Genomic DNA, 19,126 nt, shown 5'->3' on the forward strand with positions numbered 1-19,126 from the left:
AATATTAAACTTATTTAAATAAAAACTGCTATAAGATTCTCCTATCAGACTTATCTCAAGTTGTCTGTAAAATCACAACGACGGAATAAGATCGCAACCGACGGAATAAGATCGCAATCGGCGGAATAAGATTACAACCGACGGAATAAGATCACAATCGACGGAATAAGATCGCAACCGACGGAATAAGATTACAACCGACGGAATAAGATTACAACCAACGGAATAGGATCACAATCGACGGAATAAGATCGCAACTAACGGAATAAGATCACAATCGACGGAATAAGATCGCAACCAAGGGAAAAAGATCGCAACTGACGGAATAAGATCTCAACCGACGGAATAAGGTCACAATCGACGGAATAAGATCTCAACCGACGGAATAAGATCACAAGCGATGGAATAAAATGTCAATCGAAAAAATAAGATTACAATTTAAAAAAATATAAAAAACGCAAAAATTACATTGGCTGTTTATATAAGATTACTGTCTGTTAATTTAAAACCAAATACTTAATAAGACAATTTTTATTAACCCCTTACCCAAACCCTCTTCTGGGAAACGCCCTTTATTTTCAAAAGTAATATTAGTCGTCGGTTGTGACCTTATTCCGTCGATTGCGATCTTATTCCGTCGGTTGTGATCTTATTCCGTCGATTGTGATCTTATTCCGTCGGTCGTGATCTTATTCCGTTGATTGCGATCTTATTCTGTCGGTTGTGACCTTATTCCGTCGATTGCGATCTTATTCCGTCGGTTGTGATCTTATTCCGTCGATTGTGATCTTATTCCGTCGGTCGTGATCTTATTCCGTTGATTGCGATCCTTTTCCGTCGATTGTGATCTTATTCCGTCGGTTGTGATCTTATTCCGTCGGTTGTGATCTTATTCCGTCGGTTTAGATCTTATTCCGTCGATCGCGATCTTATTCTCTCGGTTGTGATCTTATTCCGTTGATTGCGATCTTATTCTGTCGGTTGTGATCTTATTTCGTTGATTGCGATCTTATTCTGTCGGTTGTGATCTTATTCCGTCGATTGTTATCTTATTCCGTCGGTCGTGATCTTATTCCGTCGATTGCTATCTTATTCTGTCGGTTGTGATCTTATTCCGTCGATTGTAACCTTATTCCGTCGGTTGAGATCTTAATCTTTTAAAATTATTAGTGAAAACCAGATTTTATTCCGATAGGTTATGTTAAGTATAGGGTCACTTTACGTCATGAGTATTATTTCTAAAAAAACTTTAATCTGGTAATTTGAGCTTAGTCCTTTTGTGGTCATATTACTTGCATGAGATTCCTACGCATCCCCCTTAAAGTTGTTTGACTCTTTTGGCTGCTCGGAAAGGAAATGTAGAATCGTCTTAATTTTCTCTTAGCTATAAGCCTATAGTCAGAAACCTAAGCTATTTTGCCTATTTATGAGAAATAATTTATTAAAAAATGAAACACGTAAATATTTGTAAACCTAATCAATTTTACCTATTTTCGCTTTTAAAGATAATTTAAAATGTCGTTTAATTTAATTGTTATGTCATAATCTGCTAGAGTGACGACAGATTACGTCATAAAAAAAATTTATACTAAGAAAGCAAACTGGTCACCACCAAAATTAATACCTGTAAGCTAATAGAAAACGTATTTATTAAAAAAAAAAGTTATTTGTAGTTGTATTTGTGTAGATTATTAAATATTATTTTGGAAATAAAATTTTGTTTAGTAAAACATAAATTAATGGCTTATAGATAGACTTGGAGGCAGTTTTTAAGCAGTTTTTTGTTGTTGTCGAACACAGTTTTTTTTTAATTTTAAATTGTGCCCGAAAAAAACTTTAATTTGTATTTTGTGGTATTTGGAAATGGGCAATTTGTTTGGGTGGCATAAAATATGTTATTGTATATATTTTTTATTCACTGTCATCAATGCGCAAAAAAACGAAATAAAAAAAAGGAATACATGTTTTAAATATTGTAATTAAATTAGGTATTTATATTTTTTAAATTGTTATATTTATAAACTTGTTATGATAACTTGTATTATGTTGTGAACATGCTTGTTCAATTATAAATTATCAAAAAAAATAATGTCAATAATTGTATTTAAAATCAGTTACGGAAAAATGTCGGTGGTATACCAGTCTTTTACAGAAATGTTAACTTTTTGTTTTAATTGCCTAAACTTTACTATGTTTTTTTATTTATTTGTTATATCTAAAATTTTAATTGTTTTATTTTGTTTGCGTAGCAATTATCGACAAAAAAAATATTTAAAAAAATTAAAGTTCAATTTAAAATATAAGTTTACAAAGTTAGACTCATTAACTTTGCTTCTTGGTGAAGTGAAGCGGTGCGACTTTCAGAAACTGTTTTGTACCCGTGACGTTATCAACATGCTCGTCATACTTGATTGACTTTATCGTCACAAAACCCAAACGGTCGTTTATTGTTTGCGTGAATTTTGAGGTTGAAATTGCAACCAAAAACTTACAATTTTGCTGTCTTGCAATTTCGACCATTCTGTAAAAAATATAAAAAATACCAAAACTAGCGAAAAAATGGTGTTATGTTCAATTTTCGTTGCAGACGTGCTGATTTAATAACTACTGTACGGGTTTAAACAATGATACTAAGTTGAAAGTTAAATAGTAATAAAATACCTTTTTCTAAGCCAACTCATTATTCCAAGTTTAGCAAAATTATTCTGGATCGAACTCATTTCAATCATCATAAACTTACTGTTGCCTAAAATCGTTTTTGGAATATGATTTCCCAACGAACCCGACATCTTTGATAAAAAGTAAACGGTAAAGTAGGTACAAACTTTAATAAAACCAACAAACAATATAGTAATGCAATAAAGAAAAATAAAATAGTTTTATTGTTTAAAACGAGTTTATATAATTATTCAAATTCACACATATTAAACGAAATATATAGTTAACTACTATAAAAAGTGGTATAAGACTTTTAAAATGTTTCAGGTATACTTAATTATAGCATTTAAAATGTTTCAGGTATACTTAATTATAGCATTAATTTAGTAGTCAGTTTCTTAGATTACCCTTTGCAAAGCTGCCGTAACAGGCGATGAACTAAGTTTAACAGGTTTAGATTCTAAAGCAGAGATTGATAATAACATAACAGCGATTAATGTGTTTGGATTGACTCCATATAAGCCAACACTTACATTTTGTCCCAAGCAGCTCTGATATGTTGAGAAATTTTTTTTAATATTTTGCTTTTTAAAAATTATTTGAAATAATCATGAGGTGTGGTAATGGCATTTATATATGTTTATATTAAGTAATTCAAAGTTTTTTATGTTAAATATTTGTTCAATTTAAAGATTCGGGATTTGGTTTATCTCATGAAAGCAATATTGCTTTAAGCAAGTTGGTGATTTTACACAAATAATAAATTATATATATCACCTACTTACGTCAACTAAATCTGTTAAAAACTGGGTGTGACTTTCTGGAGGTTTGAGAGATTGACAAAGAGGCTCGCCAAATACAAAGTATTCCAATATTAGCCTTAACATTTCACTTCGATCTTCTATAGTAAGTAATCTGTATTTAAATTTTCGACCATCTTTTGCTGTTATTTCGCTATTTTGCATTGTCAGTTCTTGCTATTATATAGGTCGTTTAAATATTTACTTACAAAAAATATTGTCTTTTTAGGTTAGGTAGTTTAGTTTGCAAATGTACCGGGTCATTAATTTTAGGTTTGTCATCTGTTTTGGCTGATTTGAATGTCTATTGCCTTTTTTTCCCCTGTTTGCAAAAAATTAATTGCACGCTTGCTGTAATTTTTTAGTTACTCGATTTCTTAACTTTAAAAGGATAACTCTAAAAACCTATTTCTAACAGCCATTCAAATTTTTGTTACATCCAAAAATCAGTAAAACGTAATCAGGAAATTTTTTTTATATTGATTTATTTTCGATGCGGGTAGATCGACTTAACGACCTAAAAACATAGAGTAACATCAGTTACCCCATCTCAATTTCCTGAGTTTGGTGACCATGTCATAATGCAACATAAAATCGGTTTGTAAATATTAAATAATGCCCATGGCATGTTTTAAGTCGTAAAATAGATTTTGTCATTTTTTCCCGTCGCAGTATTGTAATATTTATTGTATATATTTTTATTAATGCGCGTAAAAACGAAAAAGAAGTGGCGATCTAAACCAGGACCTCATCTAGTAAATTCCAAGTGTTTTAACCGACAGCGTGATGTAGAGGTAAGAACACTTGCTACATCACCATGAGGTGGGTTTAATCCCCACTGATCTCATACTGTAGCGCCCTTGGGTAAGGCTATATTACCGGTATGAACTCCTGCTGACCCAGCACTTAATCAGCAGAATAGTTACCAGGTAATTATAATCTATAATACTAGATTTATTTGATAAATAAAATATGGTTCGAAATCGTTTGATTCTTTTTTATAAATATAATTTATTTAGTAGGTTTATTAATTAAATTATAAATTTAAATATGAACTTTTTTAAATTTAAACCTAATTTTAACAAACGAACACGCATTCATTGATATTGTAATATAAAAGTAAACTAAATTTAAAAGCAAAATACCGTTCTTAATTTTTGGTAATCAAACGAGTATTAAAATATAATAATAACAAAACAATTAAAAAAAAATTTTTACACATTTTCTACTTATACTTTAACATTTTACTTAAATTTTCAACCAATATATTTTACTTTAATGGACAGCGAAAAGGACGATTTTTGACGGCGACCAGAACGCTATTAAATTATTCAAGCGTTAAACTCACACTGATTCGTTATTTTATAAAAAACTAAAATAATGATTAAATGATATTTAGCTAGAGTTAAATCTTCATTTTAAATAGCAACATACAAAATAATAATACCAACAACATATTAAAATTTCAGAAAATTTAATCTTTAAATTTTAATAATAAAATATATTAATTAGTAATTAGTGACATTTAAATGTCGTAAATAGGAAGTTTGCGATTCGTTGGGATTATAACAAACATACTAAAAATTTAGAACTTTTACTTTTAAAGAACAAAAGTTATCGTCTTTCAAAATTTGTCAAATAAGAATAAAAACAATAATAAATATAATGACAATAACAATATGTTTCGAAATCTAAGATTTCGAACCATAATAATATCCCAAAATGGCACAGGCAACTCGAGACTGCGTCGGGGAAACAATTGTTACTCTAAGTTTAGGTCGCGCATTCGACCTTTCCACGAAGATAAAGATAAATACAAAAACACTATATCACGATGCCGGTTTAATTTTATAACGTGGGTAAAACAAAAATAATGTTGAACTGTTTTTGCTAGCCAATAAACAAAATTAAAATAATTTAAACGCAACAATAATATTTGTAATTAAAAATCTGTTCATCAACAGATTTTTGCTTGCCTATTTTCAAATACCAAAAAAATATTTAAAACAGTAAATTGCTCTTTTAAACCCAGCATATAAAAAGGCATTTTATTTCATGTATACGATCCAAATGAATCGAAAATAAAATTTAGCAAATAATACTAGTAAGCAACAAGATTAGATAAAAAATTATTGATTTGTATATTTACATTGCAAATATGTAATACAAAGCTGACAATATGGTCCCACTTATGACTATATATCTTGTATTTATTTGAGAAGGATATGCTTTCAATTCAAATACATCACTGTCAATATCACCTGAGATAGTTTTGTCAGCTATTAAAGAGTCCAAATTTGGCTTTAAAGAACTTTTAATACCTTCAGTGTTTAAATTAACTTGGCTTGTATCAGTTGAATTGTTAATTTCTAAACTTCGTTGTATAACAACAAGTTGTGCAATTATATGTTCATATTGTTTCTGTACAATATCATGGTTGTGGCTGTTTTCTGTTGTCAAAACTTTAGCTTGTTTAATAAATACATCCAGAGCCTGAAACATCAAAGTTAAATAAATATAAATATATTAGGTATTTTAAGGCTTAAAATCCTGCATAAAAATCGTCACTGTTAAAGATTTTATCAGTAATTAATTATCCTTCTATACAACACAAGTAAAGAAATTTTGTTACCTCGACAAAGTCTTAAGTTAACTTTGGCAGATTAGAATATTTTTAAATATAATTCTTTATTAAATCTGCTAATAAATTTTTGAAAATGTAAACCTACCCTCTTAAGAACATCAGAATTTTGCGGTGATTTTATTTCCTCACTTTTATTCATGTTTTCACTTGGATCCAACATGAAGTTGTTTGCAAGGCATACCTGCAAGTTTGTAATTGCTTCTTTAACATCATCGTATCTTGTTTGTACAAATGGTTTGATCTGTTATTGAAAAAATAATGGTCTGAGATAGTAAAATATTTATTATTTGTAACTTATTTTGCACAAATCTATTATTTTTTTATTCCAATAACTGGTCTGGATGATATGGTTAAAACACTTGGCCCGTTTTCATGAAATTTTGGGTATAATCCCCACTGCCTTGGCATCTTAACACCCTTCAGTAAATTGCCTTTAGTGCTTCTGCCAAGATAAAAACAACGGGCAGAATATTGAAAAAAACAAAGTTAACAACATTCAATACAGCTTCAGATTTTAAAGACACACTTAAGGTAACAAAAGTTACAAAAAATGCTATGATACACACATTATCAACACTGATATCAATTAGACAATTAAAAAAAAAACTACAATTAACAAACAAACATCTTCTATTTCTTGCTGAAGTTCAGTGTGATAATCCTTCTTATTAATCATAACTTTTAAATCTTTTGTGCGCACTTGGTTGATGTATACTGATCCCAACATACCTAAAACAATATCGTAAGATTTTTAATGAAAATCTTAATGTAACTTTGTGCGGTGATGTATACATAAAAAGACAAATTATTAAAATATCAAGATAATACCATACCCAATATAGTTCCAACTACTGAACCAATGAGAGACCAATTTTTAGTTCTTTCCACCCTTGCCCTCTCTTTTTCATAGCTATCTCGCATAGTTGCAGAAAGAACAAGAAAGGTATCACGTTCTCTTTCCTCAACCAGGTCAAAAGTCACTTTAATTCTAAAAGATTTTAATGATTGAGTTTGTTATCTTTTTTGTGAAAAAAAAATTTAAAATCTTCCCTTTACTTTTATAATGTATATTTATGTGACGTAAAAAAAGGACATAATCAATTTAATGTTTTTTACATTATTAAAAGGAATTTGTCCTTTTTTTGTTAATTAATGTAATAAATAAGCTAATTGGAAATTTCAAACCAGAAAAGATAAGTAGGTAAATTCTAAATAAGCTTACTCTTCTTCTTTGGTGACAAGTTCATGAAGTTCATTTGCTAATTGGGGATAAAGTGGATTGGAATAATTTATGATGGAAAGACGTTCTCGCACGACTTTAAGTTGATCTCTCACCGAGTGCATTTCTTTCATGACATCTCTTTCTCTATCTCTTGCTTTTAAAAAGTTTTCTTCAGCCTGAAAATTATCTTTTACGTTTTAAAGCAATTTAGACCGTTATAAAAATTAAAGGCTTGTAATAAATTTTTTTACAAGTCAATTTGTTTATGGTACCTATAAAGTATACAGAATTCATTTAATTCAGTTAATTTATAATTTTTTTAGACATTTTTTTTGCATTTTTTTATGCTCGATGTGGAAAAGTTGAATGCACAAATTTAAACAGGGAGTAACATCAGTTACTCCGACACAGTCTTGAGTTGCCTGTGGCAGTTTGGAATATTATAGATTATAATTGCCCGAAAATTATACTGCTGATTAAGTACTGACTCATCAGGAGTTTATACTGTTTATAGGCCTTACTCGAGGGCGCTACAGCATGATCAGTGGGGGATTGAACCCACAACCCCATGTGTGGTGTAGCTAATGTTCTTACCATTACACCATGCTGCCGGTTTTAAAGCAACTTAGACCGTTATAATAATTAAAGGCTTGTAATAAATGAGTCAATTTGTTCATGGAACGTATAAAGTATACAGAATTCATTCGATTCAGTTAATTCAGTATTTTTATAGATAGTTGCATTTAAATTTTTATGTCGACAAACTGTACTCCTATTTAACTTAATATGTTTACCTGTTTTACTTTGTCTTGGGCCAGTCGCACTTCCTTTAAACCCACAAAAACTTCATATTTTGAATACAGATTTGCATATTTGTCATTAATTGACAACTGCAGGTTTGTAGCACTTTCTGTCAACTTCTCCATTGTTTTATTAGAATAACATGCTTTGTTTGCACCAAATTGGTTTTGAGCATAGTTTAGTTTACTTTTGATTTTAAATTGTAAATTAGTCTCGAAAAATGTTGAAGTTTTCCAAAAAATTGTCCGTTTTTGTATAGCAATAAAACAGTTTGTGTTATATTGACTATAGAGATTCTTTAGTATCATCTTAAATGTACTTTTAAAACATTATTTTAAAAGGTATGGCATTAACTTGCCTTTACTTTTTTGTTGTAAATTTTACTTGTTGTAATTTTAAAAACTACTAGACACTGAGTAAAAAGTTTTTAAATCAATAAGGTGATTTCCCTAACTTAATAAAAACGTTTAAATTTTTTTAGTATATTTATCTATTTTTCATGTGAGATAACCAACCTTATTTTAAAACAAAATATTTAAATTGTATTTTTTAAACAGGCTTAGTAGTTTTAATAATAAATTACAAATTAAGCTATTGCTACAAATGAATAATTTTGGTAAATCCTTTTTCATTTTTTAAAACACTGAATTTATTAGAAAAAATTTATTATAACAAAATTATTTTTAAGTTGTTTTTTTTAAAAAAGTTCTTAAATGTGAAGCTCAAAACGGTGGCACTTTAAAAATTATATTTACTTTTTATCGATACGCATGTGTGATCACCGATGATACAAACGTTAATACGCTTATTTGTTTACGAACTAGATGGAGCTTGTAGTAAGCTGGTACGGGCTTGCTGTATGCTGCTTTATTGCATCTTGCACAGTGATTGTTTAAATTGGCCGTCAGTTTTGCATGAGCCTTGTCTTAGGTGAAATTGATGCCTAGTAGAAAATTACGGCAACGTCTTATTAGTCAGTTAGTTACAAACTATATTGTTTTGTGCTGTATACTACATAAGATTTAGTTAATTGGGCAATTAATCAATGTGTTTTTTTTCTAATTACAAAATTATTTTTTATTCAAATTTAATCAACTAAATATTATTTTTTTTTAAATAAAAGTTACTTAACAAGTAAAACTCGTCATTCTGTGCAAAATGGTTTTGGTAAGAATTATTCTCATTTAATTTTGTAAAATTTAATGTATTGCATGTTATGTAGTATATATTTAACTTAAATTCTATCATAATAAGGTGACTTAAAAATATTTGTTTTCGAATAAAATGATAAAGAAATATTTTAAAGATGTTATTTAAAATTATTTTTTAACTGTATGGGTCATTTTTTTACACAGGGTTTAAACAAGGAAAAGTGGGTGCACGCTCCAGATGTTATTTTAAATTCAAAAGTTAATTACCAAGTCAAGGTTAGTTTAAAATTTAATTAAACCTTAGTTTTAAATACAAAGATTGCTTAAATGCAATTTTGTAAAATATTGTTAAAAGACACTAATTCGCTGAAAATTGTTTTTAAAAGATGCTGTTAATTTTAATTAACTCATAATGGTGCAATTTTTGATATAGCACAAATATGCATCTTGTGGATTTTATAAATAGGATTATATTTAAATTCTTAAATATTTTTAATTTTATCGACAGACAAACAGTAGTCATCTTGAAGTTCTGAAATAAATATCTCAGCATTTTGTGTTTAATTAATTATCTATTGCTTCACACTCTTAACATACATAAGTTAGATTAAGATATATAGTTTTAAAATTTTAATAAATAAATAAATTTTGGAATATTAATTTAAAGTAATGCAAATAAATTTAATAAACAAAAAAATAGTTTTAAATAACAAGCATATTCATTACCTATTGTGACACAAACTTGCTAAATTCAAACTATTTTAGTCTCTTAAATGTATGGGATAAAAACTTAAAATTTGGAAAAAATCTCTAAATTGTATATTTTTACCATGCTTTTTAAAATTTTTGTTGTTAGTTTCTTGGGAGAACAGAAGTGTCGGAATCTCGAGGGCTTACTGTGGTCAATGAAGCCTTACACAAACTTACTTTTTCAAGAGAGTTGAAGCGAGCAGAGGGCGCAAAACCTCCAAAAATCGACTTTTCCATCAACATTAATGAAATTAAAATAAGTGATACAAAAACAAAGGTAAAAAAGTAATATGTAAAATATTTTTCTGCAGCTTGGTATAGTGGTTAGAACACTTGTTTCTACAATTTTATTATATATTTTTTTTAAATCGGAAAACCAATCAACAGTACAAGTACATAGGCTATATCGCAATTTAGGAATATTATTTTAAAGCATTATAAAAATGATATACAATCTACATGAAAAGTTACATTAAATATAAATATATAACAAAAAAAGCATGCAAACAATAACACAAAACACTGCATAGGATTAGACTGAAAAAACAAAATGCATATTAACATAACTAAGTATTTCACAAACAAATAAGAAAAATAAATATTGCGGTTCTTGTATTGTTGCCTAGGTTAATTGGTAAGTTTTAAAACAAAAAAATTGAATTATATGATATGTTATTATAAAAAATTGAAATATATAATATATATTAATATAAAAACTTGAGCTTGTTAAAATTAGATATTTAAACAAGTTTAAAACTTGAAATTGTCTGAAAACTTTAGCTGGTAAATTGCCAGGCTATAAAAAAAATAAAATAGTTTTTTTTAATACTTACAGTACAGCATAGGTAAATACTTAATAAAAACTCTTTGGTTGGTTTAAAAACATTAAATTATTATTGTACAGTCAAATTGAATGATGTCATTTAAGATGGAAGGAAGTAATAAAGCCAATTTAATTGGCAACATAACATATTACAGTACCTTATTAATAACCTCCACTGCATCTATTCAATATTGACTTTAAAATATTTACAATGAATCAAATTATTTATGATGCAGAAATTTAAACTAATCCCAGGGGATTTTTATTAATTGTTGTTAATTAACTTTTTTGATATACCTTATATACAAAAGTGACCTATCATAATACTTATAATACATCTTATTACCTAAATTATCACTTCTGTAACAGAGTTTTGTTAAAATAGATTTTTTTTTAATTGTCCCAAATGTTAAAATTATGATTACAAAATACGCATTTACTTATTATTAGTTTTAAACCAATTGTTATAACACCAAGGTAATAATATTCATTCATATAAAATACTCTATTGTTTTAGTAAAAATTATATTAAGTAAAACGAATTGATTAGCATGCCATCAGTTAGCTGAGGTGTTAATGTTTTCAAGCTTCAAGGTATGTGAACTTTTATCAGGCTTTTATCCACTAGGGAATCAAAGCCTAACTGAAGTTCAATATGACTAACTGTAGGTCATAGAAATGTTGACAGCTGTGGTTATTACAGCTGGTTAAGTTTGTCACTTCACAATTTCAATAATGGGGAATTCTTTTGCATATATACAAGAAAAACAATATTTTTAAAGAACTCAAAATTTATATTTTTGTTTTTATTTTCAGAATGTTATGCATCATATTCCTTTACAAAAAGTTTCTTTTTGTGCGGATGACAAGAACAACAAAAGAGTGTTTGCGTTTATAGCAAGAGGTGACGACAATAAACATTATTGCTATGGATTGGACTCTTTACATCAGGTATTTTATTTTTACAAAATAAATTATTTCTTTACTGAGTTTTAAGCAAAACTGGTAATATTTATGTAGTAATAGCAAATTGTTATTGGTAATATCATTAGTAGTGTTTATCGCGCTGCTGATAGTGGTAACAAGAATAATAGCAATAATGGGATACGCGCTAATAGTGGAAATGGCAAGAATAACAGTAATAGTAGTTTTGATAATTTGGTAAAAGCGGTTATATGCATTTTAAAGGCACCCAGCTAATATGGCTGTAAAAATCTTTTGATTTTCTTTAAATTTTGGAAAACTGGTTTTATAATGGATTTGTATATTTTAATAAAAATTGATTGTGTTGCCTTGTTTTAAATAAAAGTTTTTGGTATTTTTGAAATATATATACAGAATCCTATAAGAATCCATTTAATCCATGCCTTTTAGAATTCTATTTATTTATTTTATGATTTTAGCGGCTACCATACAATTATTGGTTATTATTTTTTTATACTTAAAGGCAAGTGATATTACATTGACAATTGGGCAAGCTTTTGAGCAAGCATATGATCGATTCATGAGATCAGACAACTCTTCTCATTCTAAGGTTAAATATTGATTATCTAAAAAAAGCTTAGACATGGGGTTTTGGACAAAAACCATATCACATTAAAACTCTAAATCCTACATTAAAACTAAATTATGAATTATAACAATAATATATAAATTATAACAATAATACAACATTTTATATCGAATCTATTCAAATTTAGGTAATTGAGTTAAATAGAAAGGTTGAAAGTTTAGAAAAAGAAAACATTAAATTAAAACGAAGAATTAAGGAACTTGAACAAACTAATACAATAGAAGTTAAACAAACTGAACCAAAAATCAACCAGTATGCAACAGTGAGCAAGGTATTTTAAAGAAATTAAAACTATGCAGTTTGTGTATTTTTATGTTATTGTGTTTGATATTTATGTGATTAAGAATTTTTAATGTTTATAATTTGCAATACATTTTCTTCTTTTTCTATACCCTTATTCAATTTTTCTTAATCCTAAATGTTATCTACTGAACATGAAATTTTACTTAGAAACAAACTTATTTTTTCTTTTTCTTTTAACTAAGCCAAAGGAACTGTTTGAACAAAATCAAGAGTCAAAAACCACAATAATTCATTCAACTAAAACTGAAGATCAATCTAATTCAAATTTAAAACACAAGAAATTAAATAATTCTGATCTTGACATTTTATCAGACCCATTGTTATCTCATTCACCTTTAACTAAGAAATATTTAGAAAAAAAGCAAAATTCTTTGAAGGGTGTTGAATTACATTCACGACAACTTAGAAAACAAGCTTACCTCGATCAAACTATTGCATCAGTAGAACGAGCAAAAATGTCCTTAGAAAATTTGAAAAATTTTGTAAAAAAAAGAAACAATCAAAAAAGAAAAAGTGATGAAAAAAAGGAAAAGAACAAATCCAGAAACTCTGAACCCATTGAAGTACAAACTCCCGTGTTATCTAATGCAAACATTATACCTGATCAGTTTCAAGAATCATCAGAAAAAATAACACATGACGTAACAACTGCTTACAAGAAACAAGAAGACAATAGCTTGTATGTAAGTATAGGTGAGGTTATGCATACTATTACAAAAATGATGCATGAAAACAGCAATGACCTTGAAATAAATTGCAAAACTATTGTAGATGACAAAAAAGTTAAAATTAATGACTTGCCAGAAACTGAAATAGGAGATTTTGTTTCAAACGCTGTTGAAAACAACTATGAAAATTCACAAAACTTTCAAAATCCGGAATCGTTTTTAAATTTGCAGTGTCGCAATCAGGGTTTAAACAACAATGCCCCTCCAATTCCTCCAAAACCATTTCATTTAAAATGTGATTATGCTACAGATACATTCTCTGATGACACTTTTGGTTCACTCTGTTCTGTTACCACTGCTGATAGCAGTAATATAAGTTCGTCTTTGGAGACTTTTCCAGAGCTGTCATACTATCTTAATGACCCTCATAGTACTACTAATGTTGTGAAAGGCTGCTTTAGTGATAATGAAATAAATTCAACGTTAAACAGACTTTCTGGCGAGCAAGGTTACATGCAGCTTAAAGATATGAGTGATGCGGTCAGGAGTTATCAATCCAACAATGTGGACGGAATGTATGATAGTGTGTTCCATCTTATGGAAAAAGTTAGAGGCAGCAACAAAAAATATGTAGAAGCTAAAACTTCTCCAGGTCAATTTGAAAATTTAAATAAAAGTAAAGTTGGAAGTACGACTGATCCTAATTCACTTTTGAGTTTATTAAAACAGGATAACTTGTTTTCTAAACAACAAAATCATGACAATATTAACTTCAGTGATGCTTTTCAAAATATTCAACTTGTCGACCGTGAAAACAGATCTAGTTCTTACTTTTTGCAAGAAAATAAAAAGTCGACAACATGTTTTCCAAACAGGCCTTCTAGTGTCTGTATAACCACTCAAAAGGCAGAAAAAAGACTTTCCTTACCATCTTCTTCTCAAACCAGAACCCTTCCTTCTGCGGTATTTCTTTACTTCTAAGTTTTTTCAAATTGTTTATTTTAAAGTTTTTCTTTCACAGATCTTTTTTTTTAACAAAAATATAATTTAAAATTTTGTTGTAGTAGTAAATTAAATTTAGATGGACCTAAACCATAATAATTATATTTGTTAGCTAAAACACCTTTTAATCTGTTACAGTTTGAAAACCAGAAATTATATTTGTTAATTTAATATGTAACATCTTTTTAATTTTTTATATTTGTCAGGATAATATATCAAGTAATTCCACTGGAAATGATTTTTTTGATATGAAACCTTTTGTGCCATCGTCTACTTCTCCCATAGTTCGTCTTCCTTCCCCGAATGAAGTGTTTCCTATAAAAAGTAGATCCGCACCTAAAACAAATTCTGGTAAATATAACAATTGATTAATTCTTAACGAAAAAATAATTAAAAGCTTTTATCAAACAGTATTACTGCAAATGTGTATGAATAACACAACGTAACACCACTGCAAATATTTATAATGTTGTACTTAGTTCAATTTTTCCTTTTAAAGTCTAAGTCTAATTGTAAAAAAGTAAGTGTGAAAATACGATGGATTCAATGAAGCACTATTAGCGTCGTCCGCCAAGTTTTTAAAGTGCGGAATTTTTATAACCTTACCCTAATATTCTTTTGTACATTCCGTCCTTTCCGCATTAATTTTAGTACTACTCGTTTCAACCGGCGGACGAGGCTAATAGAGATCCGATTCAATTTAAATAAGATACATAAATATTTTGCCATATGCTAAGTTTTATGCCATGCAAAAAATTTATTGTAGTTTTGGCTTTAATAAATGTTTTTAAGAAAGTTGTTTGTTGTTACTACTTTATGTATTTGTTACAAACGAATCAAGTATATTTTTTTTAAATGCTTTAATTTAAAAAATTATAAATTGACACTTTTTACTCTGAAACAGTCATTTTTTAAAATTTTAATTAATATACTGTAATATTCTTTTTGTTTTTGCTTCTTTATTATTTTTTAAGAGCTTTGTAAGGTGTTATCAATTTTTTTTTGTAGGTATATCTGATGCAATACAATTTGACCCTATGGGAGAAATTTTAAAATTGGAAAATCAACTAAATCAAGTACAGGTGTGTTTATATATCGAATAAACTTTACTTTTTGGTATGTTTGAAAGATGTGGACACCACAATTAGGTTTTCAACAGTATACAGAATTTGGGAAACTGAAAGGTTTTCATTTCTTGAATTTTTATTTAAAATTTTTGTAAAAATGTTTATTTTCTTCTTTTCTTTTACTTACTTTACTACTGCTATCCGCTTTTATCACCCAAAACCATTTTTACTTGATGGCCATTTTTCTAAAAATTTTTGATACAAAATGTCTTGTTGTCGACAAAATTGGTGTTTTAGACATATAATTTTTCGTCAAATATATATTAGCTAAAATGGTTTTTGGTGATACAAACTATTACTATACTTTCTATAATAACATAACCTTTTCTTTTTTTGTCTTTTTTTTAAAAGACTTCTTCCGATTATGAAAACTGCAGTAACCAAATTCAGAAGCTTCTCCAATCTCAAAATCTCTCTCTTATTCTTAAATTGGAATCCGCCATAAACAACGAATCGAATAACCATTGGTCACGTGACCTTGACAACAAATTTTCGCAACTAAGTGATCCAAATATTCAATAGATTTAAAATTCTAATATTGCATCAGGCTTGGACAACGTGCCAAAATGTTTGGGGTTTAAACCGTGCTTATACCACACTTGTACTTAATTAATGGCTTAAAACACGTCACAACAGCACACCGTTTTCCTTATAAAAATATAAAACATAATACCTTAAGGAGAAACGGAGAAGAATAATTATTTCCATTTCTTAGAAATTAAAAACGAAGCAATTGCTAGCTTCACCACAAATAAAAATTTTGTTTTAACATTGAAATATTTTATCAAATTTATGTGGTTTTTACGTTATTGTATTTTACGGTCTGGTATTTATTCTAAAAAAAAAACGAATCACAAAACAGTTATTGTTGAAAAACATTTATAAACTAAGTTTTGTAATTAATTTTAACTGTTAAATTTAAAAACCGATATTGCAATAGCCTATGTTTTATACCTTTGCAAACTTTTTATCTCAATGGAATAGAATTTTTCATGTCGTAACGCCAAATGTTTAGGCTCTAAATTCAGCCCTTCCACATCAAGGATAAAGATAATACACAAAAAGAATAAATTGTCATTTACGCTAATAATTTAAAAAATGTTTAAAGTATATTTTTTTAACAGAGTAATTCTGATCAAGTTTTATCCGAAATTGATGAATTGGAAGCATTTGATAGATTGCGGGATTAAATTGGACATTTTAAAATGTAATAATATAAAAAATTAACTTTTGCTTTTTTCTGTAACTATGGTTGTTGTTTTTTTTGCTTATTTGCCTTTGAACTATTTAAAATTTTGTTGTTTTTGCAGTAATAGGCCGGGGTTACCCATATATATATCATAATTTATATAAAGGAAATGATCATTTGCTATAGGTAAATTTAATATAAGTTTAGGGCAAAACTAAATTCGTGACGTTTTTATGGTATTTACACATATGACTGCCATGTGACCAAAAAATATTTCGAAAAGGAAATTTCACTAATTTGGGTCATTATTTTTTAAGAAATTGTAATTCATTACCCAGAATATGGTTAGGGTAAGCTTAATAAAGCAATTCTCATTGTCGTTAAAATGGCGTTTTTGAGCATATGTTTTTTTACTACAAATTGCAGTTATTTTAAAGTTTTTTTTTTATGTACTATATTTATTTACTTAAAAATTGTGTTACTGTTATGTTGGTTAAACTGTGAGTAGGCTGGTAGCTAAAAAGTGCAATTTTTTTTCTTTGGGATGCCTTAAAGTGTTACAATTATTTGACAATTTTTAAACGAAATTTATAATTTTCGCAAAATTAATAATGTATTGTAAATTTTTTTCAGTTTTTTTATAAAAATTAATAAGGGCTGAAACTTAATATTCGTGAGTAATTTATGTAAATTTATTTAATTTTGAACAAAATCAGCTTGTTTTGTGTTATTTGTTTATAAATGTAATAATATTTTGTGCCTTATATTTATTAAAACAGTTATGTTGCTAATTAATATTCAAACGTATTTATATCTTGTTTTCAAAATGTGCTCAGAACTCGTTGTATTTTATTTTGTTATTTTCAAATTTCTTTATGTTTGAAATATTTTTTTTCGCCAATATTTTTTGGTTTATTTATAATGAATTTTATTTTTATTATTTTAATTAAAAGTATAAACAGTGTTAGGTTTAGGAAAAATCGTCAAATTTTGTAAATATTTAAAAAAGTGCTGTTTTAGCTGGTAACTTAACTAAGTTATGATTAGGCTTATGGATCTACCTTACATTTAAGGTTAAAAAAGGTTAAAATGTATTACTGATAAATAAAAAATAGACATTTTTATTACACGCTTTGATAAAATATGGATTTAAGTTGTATTTGGTGGATATTTTTTTGTCTTTAAATGTCATAAATTTAAATATACTCTATTTACTATTTGTTATATATTTATTTATTGTTGTCGTGAATAATTGAATGTACATGCGATGCTAATATTTTAAACTCGATTGCTTGTAAATCTATATATTATTGTTAAAAACAAATTTTTAATGATAAAATCGTGAATAAATTTATATCTAAATTTACCATAACAAAAAAATCGTTTAAGTTGATTTCATGCTGCTTTACTTTTAAAAAATAACTAGGGCTATTGTTCTTGTAATTAAAATTTTATTAGCACTATTCTTTAATTTATTAAATTAATGTTTTATATAAGCTCTAAAACAGTCGCCTGTAAAAAAGCTCTTTGTAACATTTAACTGTTTATGTTGATTATAAAACAATAATGCAGTTTTTGTGGGGAGGGGCGAGCATATTTAAAAACAACATTACCGATTATGAGTTATAAATAGAGAATGAAATCACAATAACGTGACATCTAACTGTTACTTTGTGGGTTAGGATATACAACGCATTTAAATCAAATTGTGAACTTTGTTAAAATAAATAAAACTAGTCTTAAATGGCATTTTTATTGGCAAGTTACAATACCAAGTACATCAGTTTAAAAGTTATTTTCGTATTTGGTTTTATAAAATTAGTTTTCATAAAATGTTACCGTAAACATAGACAGTTTAAATAAAAAGCGTACTAAAAGTTTAGGAGTGTTATTCAAATATAACTAAACTTGCTTATGTTTAAAATATGATGTAATTTGCATGTAATTAATGGATGTAATGTAAGCAAATTTGACAGGGTTGGTATCACTAAAAAAAACAAGAGTACGACTTTTAAAACGAACTAGCATAGCATTATAGGCCTTAATTTTGGATTTACATTTTTTTAGGGGTAAACTGGATAGGCGGTTTACCAAGATTTTTACTTTACATAAACATTTCATTAACTACACAAAATTATGTGTTAATTGTTTATAAATTTTAAGTATTTACTTGTGTTTTATTACTTAAAATATATTTTTTACAATTTTAAGTGTAACTTTGTGTTTAAAATAGAATAAAACATAAACTTTTAAGGCTTCAAGATTATATTTTTCATTTATGATAAAACATTGAAGGTCATTTTATTAAAGAATCAATGACTTGGAAAAAACGTATGTTTGCCATTTACACTTCAAGCTAAGACGACTGTGTACACCCACTGCTCATAATTTTCATTCTTCTCTCTTTTATTCTCT

The 19,126-nt window shown here is 27.7% G+C and overlaps 3 protein-coding genes across 4 annotated transcripts; 1 reads left to right on the forward strand and 2 right to left on the reverse strand.

Moving 5' to 3' along the window:
* Positions 1-2,059: 2,059 nt before the first annotated feature.
* On the reverse strand, positions 2,060-3,702 carry LOC145743447 (uncharacterized). The gene is made up of 4 exons (XM_082561407.1): positions 3,444-3,702; positions 3,066-3,209; positions 2,662-2,789; positions 2,060-2,521 (listed from the first exon to the last, which is right to left on the reverse strand). Exons 1-4 carry the CDS (start codon positions 3,621-3,623, stop codon positions 2,323-2,325), a joined length of 651 nt encoding a protein of 216 aa, XP_082417533.1. The 5' UTR covers positions 3,624-3,702; the 3' UTR covers positions 2,060-2,322.
* A 1,380-nt stretch (positions 3,703-5,082) lies between these two features.
* Positions 5,083-8,513, reverse strand: LOC145743301 (uncharacterized). Its single transcript, XM_082561235.1, has 6 exons — positions 8,119-8,513; positions 7,325-7,500; positions 6,936-7,090; positions 6,728-6,831; positions 6,188-6,343; positions 5,083-5,951 (listed from the first exon to the last, which is right to left on the reverse strand). Exons 1-6 carry the CDS (start codon positions 8,431-8,433, stop codon positions 5,604-5,606), a joined length of 1,254 nt encoding a protein of 417 aa, XP_082417361.1. The 5' UTR covers positions 8,434-8,513; the 3' UTR covers positions 5,083-5,603.
* A 466-nt stretch (positions 8,514-8,979) lies between these two features.
* On the forward strand, positions 8,980-18,065 carry LOC145741994 (uncharacterized). 2 transcript variants are annotated; one of them, XM_082559718.1, is made up of 11 exons: positions 9,045-9,098; positions 9,249-9,292; positions 9,481-9,552; positions 10,133-10,303; positions 11,666-11,800; positions 12,297-12,383; positions 12,550-12,693; positions 12,908-14,356; positions 14,602-14,746; positions 15,404-15,477; positions 15,874-18,065. In XM_082559718.1, exons 2-11 carry the CDS (start codon positions 9,284-9,286, stop codon positions 16,042-16,044), a joined length of 2,457 nt encoding a protein of 818 aa, XP_082415844.1. In that variant the 5' UTR covers positions 9,045-9,098; positions 9,249-9,283; the 3' UTR covers positions 16,045-18,065. The 2 variants fall into 2 exon arrangements, with proteins under 2 accessions (XP_082415845.1, XP_082415844.1); XM_082559719.1 differs by having other exon boundaries at positions 8,980-9,292; positions 16,647-18,065.
* Positions 18,066-19,126: the final 1,061 nt, after the last annotated feature.

The sequence above is a fragment of the Corella eumyota genome, chromosome 2 (genome assembly GCF_963082875.1).
Source record: "Corella eumyota chromosome 2, kaCorEumy4.1, whole genome shotgun sequence".
Lineage (NCBI taxonomy): Eukaryota > Metazoa > Chordata > Ascidiacea > Phlebobranchia > Corellidae > Corella > Corella eumyota.

Coding starts and splice junctions, on each gene's coding strand:
- LOC145743447 (XM_082561407.1), bottom strand. CDS start 3,623: ATGCAAAATAGCGAAATAACAGCAAAAGATGGTCGAAAATTTAAATAC. Junction 3,210..3,443: donor TTTTAACAGATTTAGTTGAC/GTAAGTAGGTGA, acceptor TCAACATATCAG/AGCTGCTTGGGACAAAATGT. Junction 2,522..2,661: donor ATGAGTTGGCTTAGAAAAAG/GTATTTTATTAC, acceptor TATTTTTTACAG/AATGGTCGAAATTGCAAGAC.
- LOC145743301 (XM_082561235.1), bottom strand. CDS start 8,433: ATGATACTAAAGAATCTCTATAGTCAATATAACACAAACTGTTTTATT. Junction 7,501..8,118: donor CCCAAGACAAAGTAAAACAG/GTAAACATATTA, acceptor GATAATTTTCAG/GCTGAAGAAAACTTTTTAAA. Junction 7,091..7,324: donor CTTGTCACCAAAGAAGAAGA/GTAAGCTTATTT, acceptor AAAATCTTTTAG/AATTAAAGTGACTTTTGACC.
- LOC145741994 (XM_082559718.1), top strand. Junction 9,553..10,132: donor AAGTTAATTACCAAGTCAAG/GTTAGTTTAAAA, acceptor TTTTGTTGTTAG/TTTCTTGGGAGAACAGAAGT. Junction 12,384..12,549: donor ACAACTCTTCTCATTCTAAG/GTTAAATATTGA, acceptor ATTCAAATTTAG/GTAATTGAGTTAAATAGAAA.